The 24,856-nt window shown below is 36.0% G+C and overlaps 1 protein-coding gene across 3 annotated transcripts in view; it reads right to left on the bottom strand.

The window, feature by feature from the left end:
* Positions 1 to 24,856, bottom strand: part of LOC110832657 (lachesin) — a 509,136-nt gene that overhangs the window by 131,010 nt on the left and 353,270 nt on the right. The window contains exon 1 of one of the 3 annotated variants that reach the window (XM_022069832.2): positions 19,339 to 19,371. The exons of the other annotated variants lie outside the window; for them this stretch is intronic. Coding sequence (XP_021925524.1) covers positions 19,339 to 19,351 — 13 coding nt within the window. The 5' untranslated portion in view covers positions 19,352 to 19,371. Of the gene's footprint in view, positions 1 to 19,338; positions 19,372 to 24,856 lie in introns of those variants that run through there. 3 annotated transcript variants of the gene reach the window in all.

Genomic DNA, 24,856 nt, shown 5'->3' with positions numbered 1-24,856 from the left:
ATACCACGAGCCACCTAAGGTATGTCCTATAGCAGACTGTCTCTAGCTCATATAAACCCACAGACATTAAATAAAACTAAGAAGAAACTTTAGTCATTAGAGCCGGCACTGTAGCCGGGCTTCGAACTACATGTCTCTCGAATACAAATCCCGACGTTACAGCTTCATACGTGTTTTCACTGTCATAAAATGGGGTTCGAAAATTCATGGTCGTTCTACCGCAAACCTACAACCACGACCAGTGGGTTTTTTTAAACAAACAGCGTGACATCTCAATGAAGTGAGGCATCATTTATCTTCTGTTCATTGCTAGTCCAATTTGATGGATGGATTTTAAAGACTTCAAATTAATTTTGTAAATCAAATTATTAAATCTTACAAACGTCACGCATTGTTATGTTAACAAGTGTCCACTGCTTTATGAATGTTATGTCGGTGGGTACCAGAGTTATAACAGTTTCCACATGACAGACCCTTTCAGAAAGAATTCATGCTATTGAAGACCTTCAACGAACCATTCATATAGGCTGAAATAGAGTACTTCAATATTCTGTTGCAAACTACATGCCAAGTGCTTCCAGGACTCATGAAGCATAACAAAATGTTAAATAAAACTACACGCACATGTAGATTTGTGTACAAACGACATGGGCATTATAATAATTCAAAGTGCTTCATTTATAAAATTGTGTACTTATAGGTCGATTTCTCTGAGCATGACAGATATTTGTGGGGGTAACACAAGAGACATAGGGACGCATGTAATCTTCCCTTCTCTACTGTGTATATCCGTGTTGTCAGAAGATACAATATATTAAATGGAATCAGTAACTATCACCATAGGTGCTTCAGCTGTAACTGTGTGATTTGTAGCACGTGTGACGAATCGGTGATATAGGAGAGGAATTATGTACACAGATGCGGGTCTATGTATAATAAAGACATCTGATCCAGAACGAACTGTTACTTATACACGTCATTTAACCATTTCAATGTTGAGAGTTTAAGGAAAAAGCGTTTCTTTTATTAAACATTTCATGGCAATTATAACTTTACTTTGTGATATGATGCAAAAAGTTAGCTTAAGCTGTTAGAAGATGGCGGGATAATGTTACGCATGAAGATATACAAGGTAAAGCGTCGATTTCAAATCGATATATCGCAATTCTTACACGGAAAATGTTAAAACTTATAGAAAAGAAGTATATTTAAAATAAAATAAAATCTAATATTAATAACGTACACCAAATAAAAGTACCGTAACTCTGACTTAAAACAGATGAATTAAATGTAAAATGCAGTAATTTACATTCTTCTCGTAAAGTTGTTAGAGAGGTTAAATCATAAATTATAAGAAGTAAGTGGGCGTGTCGATTAGATGTGAGAAAAGAGAAATTAAGTTCAGTGAAGAAGAAATATTTTAAAATAACCGCTCTGTCAATCAAGTACTAATAATAGTAATTTACTTAATGCTATTTAATTTCTTAACAACAGCCAAACAAGTAAAATTATAGTCAAAAACAGAAAACGATAACAAAAACAAAAGACGTTCTAAAAATCAAATTACACAGAAAAATAAAATGTACAGATGCCGTATAATATCAACATGTATCACATAAAACAGGGCCCAAGTGTACAATATAAAACATAATTCAATTCAATTCATTTATTATTATTATTATTATTATTATTTATATATTTAGTTTCATTTGCCTGATTTTGTATTTGTAATGTTTTACTTTTATTATTATCGAAATGAATGTAATTATTGTATTATATTTCATACTGTACTGTTGTTCAGTGCTTGACTGTTATTGGCCTTATCTGGCTGTTGTCAAGCACTTAAATAAATTAATTGAATTGAATTATTATTATTATTATTATTATTATTATAAAGTAGGCTTTAGAGTAAAAGACTAAAAGGCGTGAACTTGATTAAACTGTTTCGATTTATAATGAAATGACGAACGTCAGTGTTTATGGAGATAAACTTACAGCTTGCTTAAAAACCACATAGACTTCTCAAAATCATTAATGTTTTGTACAGAGAGCTGTTTTTCCAACACGTATTACATGTGTCTAAAAAAGTTTGAGATTTAGAACGTGTTTATACACAGAACGACGGGGCACATAGCATCTTCTTTCGCCACAAGAATTTTCTGGTTTAAATCCCGATACAAAGCTCACGAATTTCAATATTAATCCTGCAACCTACTTATAGGTATTTCCACATCACTTCTTCAGGAAAAACAACAACATTAATTTAGGGAGCTTATCTTTTGCATACTGCCTTTTGTACAATATATGCTCCAGGATATACTCTAGGAATAGATGATAAGACGATACCAAATTAATTTCATAGGGCTTCAAAAATATTGAAACTTTTAGGATCAAAGAAAATGGCATAACCTTTTAGTAACTGTTTACAGATACTGAGAACTTTACGTAACCATCATTAAGAATATCAAGTGGAAATTTTGACTGGGGAGACTCCAAAACAGAATAATACTAAGAGCTAAACCGACACGTTCTGTACTAATATTCAGCGTTGTGTTTGTCCATGACGTTTATTGCCGAAGTAGCAAAGCCGGTTTGAGTCAGTCTCTGCCAATTAACAAGACTGGAATATACTTAAAAACTTTTGCATCTAACAATTGGTTTTTATGATAGCAATGTTGCATAAGTAGATTGGGGTATAAGAAATAAGCAGACTTAACCATATTACTCAGCTTCCCAACACAGTGAACACGTGTAGGGTTTAATAAGGCTGAACCCCCGCGCCCAAACTCACCCCTCTACGTTCACAGCCAATAATCACGTACCCCATAATCCCAACTTTTTATGGTATAGTTGTTTATTGAAGTGGATTTGTGAAACACACAATGGGAACCATAATACAGAATGTACCATTTAAAAAGCAGCCCGAGAACAGTGACGTACTGCGGTACAGATATTAAATACGAAGTGGGTCCACCCCATATAACAGACGTTCCTATCCTCCCCGTGACACTAGATTCAAGGTCATCCAGTTGCTAGGCCGCTGCTTACGCAACTTTTACAAAAGCCGTTCAGGCGCAAACGCCGAGTGTTCACGAGTAGAACTTGTGGCCATTCTTGAAAATTAATTTCGCATAGAAGTCACTTGTTTGCTGTGAAGCATTTAGAAATGCTTTTCCTGACAAGAAAGCACCGAATATAGTAACAAAATTTCGTGACACAGGAAGTATATGTGTCTTCCAGATATGGTGGTGGGCATCTGCTGCAAAGTTGTTCTCTAAGTTCTCCCAAACAAATAAAAAATAAAAAAGTACTTCTTTGTGTTACTACCCCATTGTTGTCACCAGAGCTGACAAATAGTATTGTAGTTAGGGTTGTATTTTAAATGGAACACCTTTTATATTGCGGGTGGGGAAAAGGGTTCATTATCAATTTGGTGAATGGGGTTATGAGAATTATAAATATATTCACATACAAGAGATTTAAATCATAATATTTTAGCCTATACCTACCTGGGTATAGCTCATATTCTTTTGTCCAATATCAATACAAATTTGGTTCCGACATGTACGGATTCCTGATCACTCTTTTATCCTGCAACTTCTAATTCTTCTTTACATTCATTCCTTTCATGTCTTTATTAGCAGACACATTTCTGTCTGCTTTTTACTCTGTTCTGTACTTAACATCTTTACAAAACGTGGTCCTGCTAACTATGGCTTATATCCTAATAACAGAGGACTGCTAACGGCTCAATAACCATTGAAACATTCCTGGCTGAATCATCGTCATTGTATACTAACCTTGTCCGCTTTAAACCCGGCCGCTATGATAATTGTAAAACTTATATTTACTATTTTCCAGTGAAATATGACAACCTCTGTTAATATTAAATTATACTTTCCAATGACCTGAAAGTTTTATAAATCACTTTAAAATTACTGTCTTTCCTAGATTAATTAAGAATGACAAGATGTAAAATTTAAGGTTAGGTTTACCTTTTATTTGAACATTTCGATATCCAACAAAAATTCATCCGATAACAGGAAAACTTACTGTAACAATTTCTGGTAAGAATAAAATAAACAAAAGAAGGGATAGAGTATAGAAGAAGATAAATAAAAAGGAATTAATAACAGAACGGAGAACATGCTTAAGTTCTCCCTACGTTTTAAAAAAAGTCTTTAAATCCCTTCCTTTTGCCTTTGTTTTTTCTGTTGCTTCAAATAATTATATCATTTATTTATTTATTTACTTTAACAGACTTTCCACAATCATCGTACTAATGTATGCAATAAATATTGCATTAAAGAATTTCATCGTGTTTAACATAAGTTATTCTTCTTCTTCCTGTCTGTACAAAAATGTTCTTCAGAGCTATAGTACGTTCAACTACTCAAGAAATTCTCTGCATTTTATGGAAACCGCAAGTTAATTACTGTGCTCACAAGAGCCTGATACACATGTTAAAATTAAGTCTTGAACAACGAAATGACTCTTTATCTGTATGTGTGTACCGCAAATACCAAACTAAACTAATTTATGTCGAGCTTTGCATCACTAATAAACCACTCGTACTTCCTTTAGAACTGTTCGATTATATCAACACAAAATAATTCTATTAAAATGTTAAGACAGTCATCTGTTTTCCTAATATGTCAAAGACGCACTTGAGTCAAGATTAAAAAATTTGTTTAAAGAACGTAATATTAAAGTTTTGAATGTGAAAATGCGTTGAATTATACTTATTATTGCCAAAGGTATTTTTATAAACTACCAATACACAGAAGTGCTCCTAAAATCATATTACTGCTAATTAGTTGTAATATTGAAGATTTTACACAAATATTTGCTGTCCTGGTTGTACATAGCCTATAGTGTGTTAGCGATGTTAACCTATACGGAACACTTCTGTTGTATTGTGTTCGGCTGCTGTATGACGTTGCTATCTAACGTTACCAAACTTCACTCTGGACAATTAGTGATTGTGTTTTGTAAAGTTTTGTTGAAGGAGAGAAGTAAAAGTTATATTGTACAGATTCACTCCAAACTTTATTCCCCACAAAGTTTGTCCATGCCACATTCAGATTATGTATAAAGGATTTCAGCAGTGCTGAACCGCTTGACAATAGTATGCAGGCTATTAGATTCTTTAACAACGCTGAACCAACAGCAGGTTTGTAAATTCGAGTGACTTGAGATGATACGTGGTACGTAGAACTGCCATAAACTGAAGGTGGTGGTTTATGAGAAGTCACGAAATAAGAGTGGAAGGAATGAAAATCAACTTCATACACCAGTTGCCAACCTCTCATGCTTTCAGAAGAGTGCATATTATACGGGAATCAAAATTTTCAATAGTCTACCATCAAGTCTCACAAGTCTTGTAAATAGGAAGGAGCAATTTAAGGTAGCATAAAAAGATACTTAATTACACACTCCTTTTACTCTGTCAATGAATTTATGTTGTTTACAAATAAGTGATAAATTTTTCTTTTGTGTTATTGGTAGATCTATTTGTAGCTTATCATTTCTTTAGGTGAATACTTTGTTTTGTATTATTTGAAATTTATATAATAGTATGAATTGTACTTCATAATATGTATTGTATTATTATTATTATTATTATTATTATTATTATGACTTTTTCCACATTCTATTGTCATCTGACTGTCTTATGGATCCATGGAATGTAAATAAATTATTATTATTATTATTAAATAGCGTCATTAAAGAATTCGTAAATCAATATAGTATTCACCTCTTGGTGTAGATTAGACAATAGTGCGAATATGGATGATAAAATAATTAAAGAAAAGTAAAAAAAAAAATAAGGCGGTATTTAAAATCCATTCAGAACATTAAAACACGATTTTTCACACTCGGTATTTGGGCTTTGTGGTAAAATGACTTATTTCCACAATAAAATTCTCTTGAGAGGAATATAAGTATACAACCTAACAAATACAAAACTCTCTGTTCTGAACATTGAGAGTTCGTTACTGCCATTAAAAATTCGGATATAGAAGAATAACATGAGGCGCAAACCTGCATCATATCCATATAACAAATATCAGTGTCATCCATTTTAATATCATTTTGTAACTTTCGTCATATCCCAATTACCGTTTTTATCATATTCTGTTCCAACTAACTATAAATAAATTATAATACTTAACAGACACTCTACAGCATGAGAATGTTTAAGTTCACTTTTTAGTAGCAATATGACGAGAATGACTTAGGATATTATTTTGAGGTACTGTAATTTCATGCAGCTTACTATACATTTCTACAACACGTGAATGTTAACTATGTGTAATTTCAGAAAATATTCATTATTTTCCTTTTCACTCTGAAAATATCCCTTGGCGCAAAATGCCTTTACCTAAATATTGTGGAAAAAGACACAGGGCCTTTCAGCTTTATATGTGTTGATGTTTAGAACAAATATTTTAAAAAGAATTTAGCAAACTCTGCTATCATATGTGTATTGTGTAGCATATTTTTATTTCCGCCTTTATATTCCATTCTGTTGCAAATTCTTACAAAAAATGTGCTACCTACTGCAGTTTTTTTAATTACTGTGTCTCGGTATCGCTAATGATAAGGCAGTTTAAGAGAAAAATGTTTCAGGGTTTCAGGTTTATTCTATAAAGATAATGTTCATTTCACAGCTAATTCCGTCGGCAATTAAAAAATAAGTACCTCAGACCTGGTTTTACGAGGTTTAGAAACATTTATCACAGTCGTTCTCTTTTTGTATGGAATAAGAAATGGGCTATGGTTGTGAAACTTGGTTTTGTACTTTGAAGAAAGACTGTAAATTACAAACGTTTACACTCGGCCTCGACGTTCCAACGTCTTCTTTCTCAGGGTTCTTGAAGCACGTTAGTGTCTGAGTGACTAGCCGTATGGCGTCTTCCTCAGTGGGTTTTAACGGCTGGTGACAACAGGGCAAGACTTACAGAGGCTGACTGATAGAAATTCAGACAACAATATATTCTAGAAGGTCACTCGTCCTGATGTGTAACAATGCCAGGCACTGATATTACAGTTCTAAAGTCTAGGTCCATTCAGTACATTTGTGGCAAAAGTTATTTTGACCAATATGGTCGGTTAAGCAGGTGATGTTTTACTCAAGGATGTCCACCAAATCACCATTCACACATGCGGAAATATTCACCATAATCTATCAAAGGCTTTTCATTTGTCTATTATATTTATGTTCATATCAGGTTCCCTTTAAAACTACCTCCATCTACTATTAGGTCTCCCAAGTGATCTCTTACCTTATTGTTTTCGGACTAAAATATTGTGGCAGCTTTTCATTTTTCGAATGCTTGCTCTGTGTTCCACCGATCTTATACTTTTATTTAATGACGATAATATTTCTTGAAGAATTGTTGAGATCCTCATGTAGCAATTTTATACATTTTCTTACATCATTATTAGGTCCAGAAATGTCGTTCGCGCTTTGCTTTCAAGCACAATCTATGTTCTTCAGTAAGTAGAGGAAAACAAATTTCATAAATTAAAATAGAAATTAGTTACACTTTTGATTATAAAATCAATTTTTTTAAATCTCGTAGCTTTCAAATATGTGGAATTTTAAGAAACTATTGCCGCTGTACCAAACCTTCCCGCACATTTGCAATGGAATGGTTGATGTTAGTCCCCCTACTTTGCAACATTCTCAGAACGAACTTTGTCATGAAACACGGCTCATCGCAAAAGAATGGGCTGAGTAAAATAAACATAGACCAGAATGAAGTGCAGCTTACAGCTTTTATTCGCGAAAAGGTTTGGTCATTTATGCATTTCTATTGAAAAGTGATTACAATATATTTACGCTCATATACTATAGTGTAGCACTTCTGTTGTTCACAAAGGCTGTGGACAACAGATTTGTATTAATAATAAATTAACACCAAGAGCAATGATGGATCCTATAAAACAGCACAGGCTTAATTTGGAAATTATGTGTATTCCAAATTGACATAATTACGCCACAGATGGGTAAGTTGATATATGTACAACGGATTCATTGTGACGTCATTAATCTTTCGAAATTCCCTCTTTTTCTTATTAGAAACATTTCAAAGCTCATTGTGAAATGACTGAATGCATTGGTAACATATTTATCACCAGCACCAACCAAAAATTACATGGAAAATTTTGTATGAATTTAAAATTAGTAATTTATGAAACACTGCACAACATGGTTTGAGTATTTTGTATCCTTCTCAAAGGCATTATCACATGTTAAATATGTAACTGTTATTACAACACTGTTAAATATGGATACATTGAGCTTATTTTCCGTCATATAATCCCCCCTTTAAGCACAGGTAATTCTACGGGTGTACAAAAACATATACACTAATGCATATGGCATAATCGTATTAAGTTCCACAGTGGCACAAAGACACATCAGAATCTTCAGTCAGGGATTTAAAATGTAAAACTACTGCACGTAAAAAATCATTCACAAACAGTTCATAAACATGTGCACGTGAACAAAACTACTGACCCTTGGTTCGATGCCGCTTACATAACAGCAATATTTGCCCCTGAGTAAAAGTAAAGTAAAGTTTGTCCCATTATACGCCATATATGCGTTTGGGATGAGTGGAGGTATAGCTCCTCTCTCTCTTGACCTCGGCACTAGATGGGGGTGAGTGGTCAGCATCACGCCCCGGCCGGCTTTACCCCCGGGAAAGGACCCCGGTACCCATTGTAGAGGAGGCTGGGTGGGCCCCGGAGCCGGTCTGGACGCAGAGGCTAGAGGAAAAATCCTCTGCCCCCGTCGGGGATCGAACCCCGGTCGTTCAGCCCGTAGCTAGTCATTATACTGACTGAGCTATCCCGGCTCATTTTGCCCCTGAGTATTGTAGAAAAATACGCAGAATTTGTGAAGGTAATGTTCAGAGTATATGAAATAACAGTATATTCGTCCATATTTTCGCAATGATTCAATGCACTGGTCACAGTTTCAGAACAGACACGATGCACCAGGAAGGATTCTCCCGGAGGTAAGACGACTATAGCGTGAAGCAGGCCATTAATTTCAATCTGTGACTATGGTTTACCCTAGCACTATCAGCGCACAAGGGTCACGACTTACAGATTCAAAATGCGTGGACCTGTATATCTCACATTCGTCTTCATAGTACAAAGATTTTCCCCCCTGAAATATATCATTAAATTTGGCAATATAATTGTGACAGAAGCACGTTACAAAAATAAAATTTACAATCATCTCAGATCTGATAATTCATCATCAAATACCTCATCTGCGGGCTTCTGAACTGGAGAAACATGTTAAATTGAAGAGAAATAACATTCCTGAAATGAAATATAAGCAGTGTGCAGAAGGAAAACGTCGTGTTTGATGTCCTCTTGTGTTGCAAGAAAACTCAGTTTCAGGAGCGGCTTGGATCTGATCAGCTTCTGTTCCATTACTGGTTTCAAAACAACGTCATACAGCAGAGAGAACGAAATGTTATTTCGACTCTGAATGACTTCTTCTTGCATGGCAAGGCTCCTATTGAATTGAGACAGGGAGAAACGACCAGATGCATACAGAGAACCGGTAGAGAGAGTGAGAGAGAGAAAGACAAAGTACATAGAGAAGCGATGAAAGAAACAGAACTAGCTGCATAAAGAGAAACTGCAAGAAACACAGAAACAGTCAGCTGCGTAAAGACAAGCACAGTCAGCTGCGTACGGAGACACGATTAAAGAAACACGAACAGCTGCGGACGTAGAAAAGGTAGGAGACACTTAAACACGACCATCTGCATACAGTAAAGCGGCGAAGGAAACACGCCAAGCTGCAAAGAAGAACCCGCGAGAGACACTAGCAAGATCGGCTGCATACAGAGAGACGGTGAAAGCGAGGGAGACAGAAACACGACAGAAAAACGTGAAAATAGGGTAAGCCTCAAACTGATCGATGCTACACACGCACAAATATTCAAAATCATTTAGGTTTGGCTTCTAACCAGTTCAAGCTGCAATATTCTTAACCTCAGCAAAATATAACTAACAGTCAGCTTTATTTCGATGATGTGCAACATAACTCGAGAGAGCGTTGTAATTAAGACAGATAATGCATGAAGAAGAATGTCTTCTGGGTTGTTGCAAAGTGTAATCTTCTAAAATTTTGTTGGCGTTTCAGAGGTACTTCATGCCTCTATCATGCATAAGTGGCAGTATAAGTCGATAAGACTTGGTTACAATATTAATGCAAATTTCGCTAAAATCCTTTGAGTAGCATGTAACCAAAACAATATAACGTTCCACCTTCCAACGAACAGACCGCTACTGTGTCTAAGAGGCTGGGTCTGAGACTCTTGCCCAGTAACTTCCTGGGTGCATTCGGACAGATGAATGCCGACTGGATTGGGACCTGACAACTCACCTCCATCCACAGCAGCGCCACGATTTAATGGTCCCCGCCCGTTCCTCTGCATGTGACGTAAGAGGAAGCCCCAGATTGGACGGACACATATTACACTGCTGTCAGCTCTTCATTGGAACTCCAAACGTTTGATGATAATGAATTCAAGGCGGTACTTAAGTGCCAAGATTAAAAATTGGTGGAGCTTTACCTCCATTTCCACACACGCTTTCAGGATGTAGTATTTAATCAAGCAAAAGTATAACTTTACTTTTAACTTTTACTATACAATGGGTAACAAAGAGTCCTTCTGTGGGGAGTAAGGCGACCGAGGCGTCAATCGAACCATATTTCATCTGTGCTTTGGTCTAAAATGGCGGTAGAATATTATACCCTCTTATCCCTGTTATGCCTTCATGGCTTGGCCGTTACGTACTGACTGGGACACTTGTATTTTATAACTTTACAAGGTTTGGCTCGTACTTAACGTGACACGACTTCCTTGTGTTAAATCTAAGAGCAATTTTGCGCGCCTGTATGTCTAGTCAAGGTTTTCGCGTATAAGGCAAAACTGGTTGCATAATGTTTATGGGGATACTGTAGTAAGAGGGTGGTAGTGGTGGTGGAACAAATGGCACTGACAACTTTAAACCCTAACTAATGACCAGGGCTAATATAACACAACCACTACGCCTGTAACACTGCAAGGCTACTCAACTGAACTGCCTCAAGGACCGACCATGTTTCATGTCAAAAAAAATATCAATACTCTAAAAATATCCCCCGAGTATGTAAGAATGTATATATATATATATATATATATATATATATATATATATATGAAGTAAGGGCTAGCTCAAAATTAAATAAATCTTGTGCCATATGGTCGCACTGTATACAGTACTCCAAATGTCACAAGCCTTTACCGTCCGTCTTCCATTTTCATATAATTTAATGTCCGAAGGGATCTTGTGTTCATGTATTCTGAAAAAAATGTCATAACTTAGAAAATACATCTTTTGAAATGTGACAGTGCTTAATTGTAGAACAAGAAATAATATATACGCAAACACCTGTGACAAGCGTATATCCCTTCACCGTGTAGCCTGTGTAACTCAGGCGACTTCCGAGGTATCCAGTCGTATCAGAACCCTGATGATAGGGACAAAGTTGATTCCCGAAACGTCGGTTTACTATGGTAACCAGTTAACGCCGCTGATTGCCCGAGAATATTTTATTGACTATACAAGCAAACATACAAACATATGTTTTTATAAGTTGATATAGAAAAATTTTCTATTACTTTTCTATTAAAATATTGATGGTTTTAAAATGAAGATATATACAAACACACTGATGTTGGTGTCATAAAGACTGAAACACCTATATTTATACAAGGCAGTAATTAAAAGTAGTTGATATAAGAAGAATTTTTCAGCCTTGATAAGCAAAATCCTGCCTGAAACGGAAAATTATTAAGGTCCTTTGGGCTTCCATTATAAGCGGGTTATACTGTACATTTCATTCGGCCCTCTTATTACAGATTTCTCCATGCCACTAGGCTGGTGAGATATTAGTGAGTGCGGCAGGAAATTTGTTAAGATCTTCCTTTACTTCGGTATCTCTCGGCAGACCTATTTCCAATAAAGCACCGTGCACCATTGTAGGTATGGAGGCCCTAAGGGGAGGTTAAGGTTTTCTAAAGACTGAGAGAGAACAGAAAAAAAGGGAGTGTAAAATGCGAGGGGGATGATAAATTTATTGAAAGAAATGTTTGCTTAAAGGATTTCTTTTGTGATCCCAAGCATCCCTTATCTTTGTTTCTCAACGAATTCTTCTATTTTTTTTATTTTTTTTCATACTTCATAAATGGTATGATGTCCTGAAGGAAACAAAATTAAGGCAACTGGTAAAATTTGGTTCAAATTTGGTATCACATATTCTAAAGAACTGGATAAGACTAGCGATTATTTGTTATTAACTTCACGTTCTGTAACAAATAGTAAATCACTTTTAACAAATTCTCTTCTACGATTTAATCACAAGTAAAGGGTTTCATTTCATTCTACGTAATACATATTCAGAAGCAGCTACTCATTCCATAACAAACGGGTTTGTACGAAAGCCTCTAACTTCATTCTACTACGCATTAAAATGAGGACATCAATTCCAGGACTGAAATTCGAACCAAAGTTTTATCGTTTGCTCACATAACACACGCATTATAAAACGCGCGGTCAGACCTTAGATTATAGTATCAACTAGTGTGAATTTCTGAAAAAAATATTTAGAAAAATACACATAGGAGGGAGGAGTCGTGACCTAATTTGAAGACTAATTATAGGAAAGCCGGTTTCTGAGCAGAGATATGAACCAGAGATATCCCAAATACGAAACAGAACTTTTAACCAGAAGACAGCAATCTTGAAACTCACTGTCGTGATAACCTGAAATCCTACATAACTTTTAACCACTTTAACACAAATTAAAATTGACTGTAACAATAACAACTGTTAACCTGCAAAGTGAAGGGATATGGAATGGATAGCCTTCACAATATTTCTGGATCTGATAAAAAAAAGCACGGATTTCAATACAGGGGGTAATAATTGGTACTGAGCCCGATCTCATTTTCCTTTTCACAAGGCGGCGAATATGAAGATGGCTGTCCTCTGCCGTGTAGTCTGGTAGAAGTTGACGGAAGTTTCAGAGGCACGTATTGTCTCCGTAATCAGAACGATTACTGGGTGTTGGAGAACAGCAAGCACTTCAAAAACGTCGGAAAACTTTACCAGACTACACGGCGCAACATCCCAAAAGACAGTTATAGGCAGTAATCATGAAATTAAATCTGGAACGGATGAGAAGATACGTTAAGACACTCCCTCCCCCTTCAAAAAAATTCCTGCAATCTGTGAGAGATAAAGAAATGTAAACACTGTAGGGATATGAGAGAAGAAAAGAAAGTCGGGCGAAACAAGCTGTTAATCTGTAAAGATGACAATGCAAAGTGACGTCAAACAAATGAACGTCAACTTGAACCCAGGTGCCGTGGCAAAGATAACAAGAACAATAAATTTTAAAATGGCTGTACAGGAAGTTTGTATGCTTATTCTGTGTTATGTCTGGCATGCTAATGTCTTGATGGAGGGTCGCTTTTAGGTAAATCCATTAACACATTCGTTTCTGTACGTTCTTTCTTCCTGATTTAATGGGGTGATTAAGTCAAGGAGAATCAAAATTCAGGCGATCATGGATCACTCATGGGAAGATACGAGACACATTAAATAAAATTTTAGTTGAATCTGAAGGGTATAGATCATTTGAAATATCAAGGTGATGACGGAAAAATATTATTGAAATCGATATTAAGGTACAGAATGTGTGGTTTTAAAGCGTATTTAGCTGGCGAAGAAGAACTAAGTGATGTGGTCTTGTGAACACGAAAATCCATCTCGATTTCCCTAAAAGTAAGAAATTGTCTGAACAGCTAAATATCCGTCAACCTTTCAAACATAACTCATTCGACAATGTAGTAAGCTTTCCTGTCCTAATTTTAAACTGCCAATGAACACGGACACTTTTTGTAAACATGTAGCCTTATATGTTTTGAAACACAGACACTTGTTTGTAGTGAAAATATTCATATCCTGTGTTCACATATTCAACGATTTGTTCCGCATAACTTAGCAGCGCTGTATCAACTACGGAATCTGAACCAGTTGAGATATGGGGCCGATCATAAATTATAATTACGTTAGCTTACTCTGCATATTTACATTACAGGTTATACGGTTCGGTCAACTAAATTCGCTGGACGAATTGGTGCAGGGTACAAGTGTGGCCTATTTTAAGGTTAAATCACTGCATTTCTTCGTGGTGTTAAAGAAAAACTTCGGACACTTGCATCTCTCGAATGTGGATCACACGCGGTAAAAGTCCCGGTTCAGATATGAGGTAAAAGAAATTGACCAATTCTCCAAATCCCAGGCCATGAAGGTGTGGAGGGACATGGAGGTACTGGCTGGGTAAACATCACAGGCTATCTGAATGTGACGTCTTCCTTATCAAGCATCGAGTGTGCTTGTTCAGTCGGTAACGAAAACTGACTAACATGAGACACAAACTACAAAGTTACTAATCGTATACCATGGTGCAGAATTGGTTTAAAATTTCCGAAATAAACTATAAACCACACCATCTAACGAAATATTCACTGTGATAAATCCACATTATTTTATCTAATCCCAAAAGAATTGAATACAGCTCAAAGCCTTACTTATTTACGATACATTTTATTAATGTCCTTCCACTATTGAAAAATCCAGTAAAGTCTAGGGAACTTTAGAATACTTCATAACGTGAAATTCTTCATGAAACTAAAGTGTTGTTACGCCCACCTTCTGTTGAGTAGTCGCAACTTACAGTTCCCTCTACATTGAGGCTGCCTCCTACATTCGAAATCTGAGTAAATTACAATAAAAAGGAGCATCAGATACAAAAACAGCTACAGAGTGGGTGAATTTACTCTCCCGTAATGTGAGAAATAGTATAACCTCTTCCCTTGGCGTAACTCTATTCACATTAACTCAGTCTCCACCCCGAGAAATCATCGACACAGAATTACCTTTTGTTAGTCCCGTATGACATGTTCTTATCTGTTTTAAAGACATTCAAATGCGAATTTAATGACCCACAAGCACCTCAGATGCTACGTTCAATAAAGAATTCTCCCCCAAAAAATTTTACGTTCATTTTTATTAGACATCTTTTCCCTTAACAAAAGAGTTACAAGGAAAAACACGTATTTCCCAACACAAAATAGAAGAGATGTATATACAGTGTGTTTCATAATTAGCCACTCGAAATTCACTGTGGTATGGGAGTAGGCCTGTAATGAAAAGGCTTAAATATGTTTCTTAGCGTACGTGCGTTATACCTTCCATTTTTAACTTGATCTCAACGAGGCATCATTACTCCACAAAGACGAAAGTGGGCGAGTTTTGAAAGTTCACTTCTACGACGTCAGGATTTTAGTAATGAAATGTCTACCTTATTTTCATAGGATTGTTAACTATTTAACTACGTCGTATTGATTTAAATTAATAAGAGGTAGTTAAACACTTACTGAAGTTATCTGGGAATTTGTCCTCAAAAACAAAAATTATGTTTTGTCAACTTGTGGCGCATCGTGTGAACTGACACAATTTCAAGACAGACAATCTTTGTGAAGTGTACAAATTAAAACCTACATGACAACTAGTGTAAACATTTAATGTAAGCGTTTAATTTTACTTGTAACGTTTTAGTTGCGCCGCTTAAAATGCGACTGTGAGCACTCAGAGAATGTAATCGGTCCTAATTAGCTGTACTGAAACTTATCTGAAAAAGTTGAACTTAAAACGCTCCTGCCAGATCAAACAACAATTCCATAATTATTCCAATTATCATTTAAGAGCTTTAAGGTTCTCACGTAAACGTGACGGTATCATTTTGGGTTGCGACATTTGTAGGAACCAACATCTGGAAGGTACACACTGCCTTCATCTCAACGGTATACAAACACTTAATTCAGAAGAGAAAACCCTACAGGCATAAAGTAAGTTCTGTATTATAAATTCAGCAAATTTTTGCGAGGTTTATATTTGCAACAAGCTATATAACTTAATTCAATTCTAAAGGGTTTTGACGACGGTACTTTACACTTAAAATTATTTATTGTTGGGACTTTTCCATCTTCTGTTCCCTTAGATAGAGCCAGTCTCTATCTAATGGGCTCAATGGAGTAGGTATCTCTCGCCTGAAGATGGAGACAGAACCAGCCTCTGAAACGTCGTGGTTTCAAAGAACAGACGATGGAAAAAGTCCTGACAATAAATAATTTTAAATATATAACTTAATACTATCTAGAATAGAAAGCCGCTTTATCAATTTGTGTACCATAACACTGAAGTAAGTAAAGTTACTGCAAAGACTCGATCTATTAGCATTTAGCTTACCCTGATGATGGAGACATAAAGAGTCTCTGAAACGTCTGTAAACATCTGCAAAATTACTCAGGTGCAACATACCAAAAGACTCGTAGCCATGGGAACGTCAAATCTCACCATGCCCCGTAATGCTTGTGTATGTAATGTTTATGTAGTTAGAGAACATAAATGTATGTTTCCGTTTATATTTCCAGTAAGAAATTACCTCTGGCATTTGTACGATTCTCTTTACAGCAAAGAGGAAAGGAATCTCATATAAGAACACACGTGTTCTTCTTCTATATGGAAGTGAAAGAGATGGCTTTTGGAATGAAAAATTCTATCCAGTACCTATGAACGACGTTGAATACTATCTTGGAACTATTTTGAGCGTTATAGGAACATGAATCACGTGGTTTCGTGGCCCGTATGGGGAAAGAGGTCAGAAAAGAACATAAGGGTTGCGACCCTTTTATTGCATATGACTCTCTGACTCTAAGTACTTATTTCAAACTACCGAGCTTTAGCGGATAGCCTAGAGACTTTTACATAAATTTTCTTCCGGTGATTTTTACAGTTTCTTCTTCTTTTTATTTCATATTCCTTTCAGACTGAAAGGAAAAATGGAAAAGAATTATATTGTTCCTTGTCCATAAATGTCAATTGCGTCATCTGCCGAGACAAAAGAATTTTTTTACCCTATCGCCAGTGACAATGTTTCACAGGCGAATTCCATCTTTGCTTTAGTGAATATTTCTGATCATAAGATTTTTCCAACACTTTCTTTATTTAGTAAAACATATCAAAATAATAGAGCAAGTAACTAACATGTCGTAAATCTACAAAGCTATATAACAACCTCGATGATAAGATTTTCGGAAAGACAACGGTTTGTGACATTCTGCAGATAATTTAATCGTCAGGATATAGCGCATATATTTATTCATTTTTATTTAAAATTCCATGCATCGAAACCACTGAGAAGCAGAAAATAAACACTGGTTTCAAAATGATATCTTTCGTTTGTAGCATGAAAAGTGTAAAAATATGTAGGATTTGGGATTTCCACGGCGGTGAGTCTGAAGATGGCTATCTTCTGGGTTGTTGCATCCTGTAGTCTGGTAGAAGTTTACCAACGTTTCAGAAGTCCTTGCTGCCTCTATTAACAGGGCGAAGTATACCTCTGAAACGTCTGTAAACTCCTACCAGAATACAAGGCGCAACAACCCAGAAGATATATTTTTATGCTAGCATTTACCGGTCTTGCTATGTTTTAGAATGAGCCTGCGTATTTTTCCAGAGCTCCGTAAAGAGCTGAATGTGTCTGAAAATATATGTTACATTGTTCATTCATTATACTTTAAACAACTTGGTGAATATTTACATTTATTGCAGTATTCCATTAATTTGTTTGCATCACCCATTTACATTTCAGTATTGCACACATTTATTTTATTCATTAAGTAAATCTATTTATTTTAACATTTGTCTGTTAATTAAGAGTAATTATAACGAACACGAGACTGACAAAGCGGATTAATTTCGTCTACATAGTAGTATTTTTTTACGAACTGGGTACACGTGCAGTTTCAGTTATACTTTTGAAATTTAAATGCAGATCATGAGATAGGTACCAATTTGTGTTGCAATGATACATATAAATCAATATTTAAGGCAATGTATGTAGTTCGTTTACATATTTAATAATATAATGTACTGACCTAAAATCTGCAAACATTTTGAGCATTTTGAGTAAAAGTAGTTTATAGTGGTTATCTTTTTATATTATGTGTCTCCGTATGTGGATATATTCATATATTAATTTACACAAACATACATATTTAACAGAAAGACACCAACATATTAATACGAATACGAATATGTACATACATATGCACGTACATCCATGCATATATATATATATATATATATATATATATATATATATATATACACACATCTATTACACTGCTAGTTGTTTGTACCTGAAAATTTGAAGACCAGACAGGTCGCCCACCCTTCCACCCCTCACGTACGTATTCCAGGGAGGATTTTCTTGCCCTTCGAATGTCTGCAAGGATTATCCTATAGCCACAAGAGAAGGGACGCGTATGTGGGGTGTAAATGTGAGGGGAGGATGATGGTAAAACATTGTCATGTTGCTAACATGGCGGGTCTTACCCCCAGATGGTGGTTGTGTTAGGGGATCTTAGATCCCCGTGAGTCTTATAGGTTGTATCGGACTCAGTGATGGAAAATTTAAGCTGCCTGCCGGGGCCCAAGATGTAGGGGGTTGATCGGGGACGTAGGGATGCATTGATATACGCAGGACATTGAGAAAAAAGGGGCATTAACATGAGGTTTTACAGGACATTACGGTCATGTATTTTCTTCTTTTCGCGTTGTTTCTTTTTCGAGAAACAGAATAAATATGTCTTCCTGTCATTCGAAAAAACTGTTCACATTGGAGTGTGATGATACCTGTAGATTTGAAGCTGCTAGGGACTGTCCACCATCCATTATCTTGTTCTTACGTAAATGTTAAACACAAAATGGTACCAATAAATAATGCAGCAAAGCGATCAGACATTTAGCCTCGCAAACAGAAGTGACATTTTATTTTTCTTGGTTGTAAAACGTACTGGTGTCCAACAAGCCATACGAGTACACATAGATTCTGGGTACAAATAACTAACATAGTTCTTAATAGGCTTACTTTGAACCCTTTTAAGCCGAAGATAATCTAAGTAACATTTAAGAATTCAGTCCCTATCAACTTGTTAATGGTGTTTGGGGAAATAATAGCTGTTTTCATGATAATCATGAATGATACATGTTTAGTTACTGATTGTTAAATCAGGTGGTGCATGTAGTTACCACCAAGCTTTAAATTGTTAAGCTGTTTTAAATTTAAATTCTGAAATGTGCCTGAAAGGGTTAAGGGAAACCACTAAAAACTTCACTCACGATAACCAATCATCGGACTGAGATTCGAATCCGTGGCCTCTGTAATATAAAGCAGAATATTAATCACTCAAATACGACGTTCCTCTAATGACAATATAAACACATACGGTTAAGACGAGAGTAGCTGCTAAAAACTGGCATCTATCCTCAAAATATTGTAGATTTGCGAGTGAATAGAAATGTTTGACTTTTCAAATTGTCTATGGTTTTCTATTAGGTCACATCAATGGAATAAGAAGCTTTTAAATTGTCAGTTTCTACGACATGAGATAGAAATACATTACAGAATAAAACTCCGATTTCACGACTGAAGAAATCTCCCAGAAAATCGACTACGTAATAAGAACTGTTCCAGGTTTATACACTCTGAATGATGGCAGCATTGTTCAAAGCCAGGATCATCTTTCCTGCAAGTTCAAGGCTATAACAGTAACACTGAACACACTACAACGTACTCAAAAGTCCGGAAAGGAAATACCGGAAGCAGAATATGGCACGCGGAGCCATTTTGTGAGATTTATTCCCCTTACTCAACGTCTGCAGAAGGGTAGAGAAGAAACCAAGAACAGGCTTTAAAGAAACTGCAGCGAAACAGAACATGAGTGGCTCTACGATAATATCAGGATGTAATTCACATGACGTCATGCATCGAATTGTTACTGTATGAGATATTGGGCAGTTCTGTCTGAAGGTTTCGCCCTTCTACAAGAGCCACTAATATTGATCACAAATATCGTACTGATGGTCCTGCCAATCAACAGATGTCCGAGTCACAATCTTCAGTACAGTTTCCCTCAAAGAGATGGCATCAAGTCATTCTGCTCAAGGAATTGTCAACTGTTTCCTCTCCATCGGATCATACAATCTATGAACTTATACTGACTGTGATGAATCTGTTGCTGGTACTAAGAATTTCGAAGTGTCTACAGGTTTGATTTTATTCACAGCTACATTAATACGGTAGCAACAATTTATTCAAGATAAATTTGCATATTATTAAAACTGATCTGCAATGTGGAAAAAATGTTCGCGACTATTTGTCTCAACCAATCTGACTGCGTGTCAATTTTGATTTCTGTAATTTAATCATCTAAAAATACTATATAGAAAATATGTTACAGAATTTCTCGTTATGAAACATTTCTCATTTCTTATCCCTCCCTTTCTATCTCAGGTAAAATACTCTCTCATGAAATTTGTTTTCATATTTCTTAAAAATTTCAGTTCTGTTAGTGCAGTCCCTATATGCTACTTATATGAAAAAATATTTTTTATTATTTCTCGTGGAGAATTCAAAGCTCCCAATACAATACGAAAGTAATAGGTTTTCTCTCTTTCTTTCTCTTTTCTTTGAAGTGTCGCTGCTTTGTAACTTCAATTGCATTTTCGCAAGACATTGAAATAACCCTGAATACAAAACCTAAGACCATTCAAGCAACATACATTATGAACAATGCGAGAAGACAGTGTTATAATGACAGCAATGCTGTTTCTCTGACTTCACATCCCTTCGCTCAGACAACACTGAATATAGTAACTGTTCAGTTGAAATTACTTTTCATTATTTCTTCAGTATTTCCCGGTGAATGTAAGGGATAAATAAAAACTACCTACAAATTGCCATTACCGTTTGCAGAAACGATCCTTTATACAAATTTTCTAGAGGTACAGAGATTATATTAGAGTCTGCTAGAGTAAATCATCTATATTTTATTGAAGTTTTAAAAATGACTATAGAATATGTTTCGACAAACACTGAAATAATCAAAATGTCTTCCTTCTAATTCTATATTGTTGCAAAGAAGAAGTTTTGGAAAGAACCTATAGAATAACTTGAAATTCTTTTGTATGTATACATCTATACCCAGCAGACAATTATAAAGTTATGATTAATTATACAAAAATTATTAATAGAGCTTTGAAGAATCTTGCTTTCGAGTAGGTGTGGGCTATTCTGTTCACGTTTCAGGGCGCACAGACCAAACATGTTCGAACGGTCAACAATAAGAACCAGATCTACACGGCAGAAAAACAGAAAAAAAACAGCACTGAATAGACGTGCAGGCCTTAAAATCATCATCCACTTATCTCGTTCCAGTTTTCACTATACCATACATAAGTTAATAGTTATCAGATAAAATGGTATTTAGTGCTGTCCCTGTGTTTGTACCTCTTAACATAAAAAAGAACAGTTTTACAAAAAATCTGAAGCCACGTTTATGATACAATTCTAAACAAAAATGCACAGATCTAATTTCAGACGCTCATTAGATACCACTTTTATCACACTGACAGCAAATATACATTTTATTCGGTGGTCATGTTATTTTTCATTTCATAAAAATTCACTTTTGTTTGTTCTTAGGTCTATAACAACATAACATTTCAAAATTTAGCGCCACCATCTCAGAAGTTCATCTGGTTGTGTTGTCAGTATTATCGATTACAGTAATTCAGATAATATGAATATCAAATGGCCTCAGACGATATGACTTCCTCAGGGGGATAAATAAACACAGGGACATCATAATACCGAGGCGTATCATTCCGTGTAAAATGAAGTCTCATGCAGTAACGTAGAAGGTAAATTCAGTAATTTTAATATAACATTCCGAGAGGTGGTTTGGCAAAATCAGTCAACAAAATCTGGATAAATATATTACAGGAAACGGACCGTACCCCAATCATGAGTATCTTAACAAAAATTTTCCTTTCCTAACTAAACTTTCATCAGATAAAATGAATCTTCTTTCACGTCAGCTGAGACATGTAAGAGAGATGGGTTCGAACCCATAACACATCCCAAATATGACCCTGAAAAAATTGCTTTCTTGACAATGTCTTCTAACCTCTGTGGAAACTGGTACTGAATTAAAATCCAAAAACTAAACATTAAAATAATTACTACACTGGATCCGACAAAGGAAAATTAAATACAACAGTTCTGCCGCAGGCTATTTCATGCCAGATGTTTTGGTATTCCTAAAATTTTGACGCAAGACAAATACAGACGCTGCAGACTCATTAAGAATTTTCACATTATATCATATCGAAAAAATTGGATATCATCTCTGGCTACATTTAATGCATTTTCCATAACAAAGAACAAGCTAATATTTCTTAAAATGACTGCATATTAACTTCTAAGGGGTACGACGCAAAGATAAGTTATGGTGTGTGTGTTTTAGTACACATGCCGTATTTCCAAGTTAAATAATGTAGAAGGTACAACAGCAAAGTCCATACGAATACGAACATGCCAAAGAGAAAAGGCAGAAGTAAAATACAAAAAGAATAAATGAGTTCGTTGTCAAGTAACGTAGGCAAAGTGAACATATATGCGTACGAAAAGCAGCAATTTCAGCTTTGGAGAGGGTTTGCTAATGGCAAAGCAAACTTCATATGTTTCAAAGTAGGAGAAAGATTTATATAGCAGGGTTACTGGAATATCAGGGGCGTAGGAAGGAGAGAGGATAGCCTAGATTCCGAAGGCTTCGACTGTAAAAGCAGTAAAATAACGAAGAAAGGATGAGGTTTTCGAGTAGATGGAGGGACAATATTAAAAATTATGTCAAGTAAACAGAATGGGATGGTATGAACTGGATTAATCTGGCTGAGGGTAGGGACCACTGTAGGGCTGTTGTGAATTCGGAGATGAACATTCGGATTCCATCAAATGCGGGGAATTTCTTGAGTAGCTCACTCACTATAAGCTTCTCAACAAGGCTCCTACACCATGACAACAGTTTAGTTAAAACAAAATTTCAAGTGTATATTTAATCAGTTCAGCCACAGGGATTCCGTACATGAAAAATGAGTCACTGCCATCAATTCAACATCAAATTATTCTATATAGAGCAGGTCTATACGGTAAGTGTTTCATGCTGATTTTATCTGAAACTTTTGTGATTTACATCGAATGGGAATAAAAGTTACAGAATGTAAAAATTTCAGGCTCTGACAGCTACGATTGTGAAGATGATAACCTTCTGGAACATTGTGCCGTGTCGCCCTGATAATGAAGGCAGTATGCATCTCTGAAACGTCGGTCAACGAGACTGCACGGCGCAATATTTTAGAATACTGTCACAGTTACGATATGCTTCAATGAAATTAAAATGACGGTACTTTCTTGACGAAGAACAGACAGCGTGAATACAAAGTATCTATAAAAGTAATGGATACTCTGATGATGGTGGATTTTTGAAAATGAAGTATATAAATACAAAACAAAAAAACTGCAATAAATTCTCACACCAATCCCTTGGATTCACTTTGTATCACCGCTGGGAAATGTATTTATAAATAAAATAAATGTATGGAGATTATTTTAGTCTTTGAGCATAACAACTGAAGTAACAGACTTGTAACAAACTAATCAATTTTTGTTGAAGAAATTCAATTACATACACATAATTCCGAACATTGTTACCCCATCGCCAATGATATATATCACTTTCGCTTGTCCATCAGAGTGTAGAATGTGGCACTTAGCAACTCCGTGCACTTGCGAGGGGCACAAAATCAAACCGAAAGCAAACAGTAATTGACACAAATTGTATCAGCTATAACACGTAACAGTACAACTGTTTCTACGTCAGTCACAAGGTTACATGTCTCTTGCAGTGTCTAAATGCATTACATCGACCGAAAATGATTTACGTACAGTATTTTCATATTTATAAATATGACATGGTCCCAGTTTAAGTACTCACGTGAATGTTAAAACAGTTACTTTTAGGCGAAAATGAAGCATTAAACCAACCTAATTTTTAATATACCAGGTGATTCAAAAAGGACTTTACAACTTTGAGAGTGTATAGAAATTTAATCAGAAAGCTTACAGAATCGATTGAGGTGTCATTTTGTAGCAAAATAAATCAAGTTTGACTCATGTTGTGCTGTAGTACCGAATTCCGTCACCGCGAGCGCAAGCGGCAGTGCATTTGAAAATGGCTACTTTCACAGGTGCGGAGCGCGCTCGCTGTGTGCTGTGGTTTGAAGAAACGAAATCAATAGTTCAACGAAATTTTCGCACCCAGTACGGCAAGGATCCTCCCAGTAGACCTACAATTTACTCTTGGCACAAGAATTTTGTTGAGACTGGTTGTTCTGTTCGCCATGAAAAATCTCCAGGTCGCCCGCGTGTTTCTAGTGCTGTTGTGGAACACGTTCGTGACAGCCCAAAGGTGAATGTGTTTTGTGCCCTTAGCAAAGTTAAAGTGTACGGCCCGTTCTTTTTCCATGAGAGAACCATCAACGGTATCGTGTATCTGGATATGCTCGAAAATTTTCTCATACCACAGTTAGACGAAGATGACCAAAAAGGACGCATTCACTTCCAGCAAGACGGCGCACCACCTCACTACCTCACAGAAGTCCGGGATTTCCTCAATAACCGTTTCCCAGGTCGGTGGATTGGTCGAACAGGGTCGATAGCATGGCCACCTCGTTCTCCAGATTTGACACCTCTCGATTTTTTCTTATGGGGTTTCATTAAAGATCGTGTGTTTGTTCC

The sequence above is a fragment of the Zootermopsis nevadensis genome, unplaced genomic scaffold, assembly GCF_977971745.1.
Source record: "Zootermopsis nevadensis isolate Lab colony 2312 unplaced genomic scaffold, Znev_1.0 Znev_ptg000022l, whole genome shotgun sequence".
Classification (NCBI taxonomy): Eukaryota; Metazoa; Arthropoda; class Insecta; order Blattodea; family Termopsidae; genus Zootermopsis; species Zootermopsis nevadensis.
This window is presented reverse-complemented; position numbering and strand designations above follow the sequence as displayed.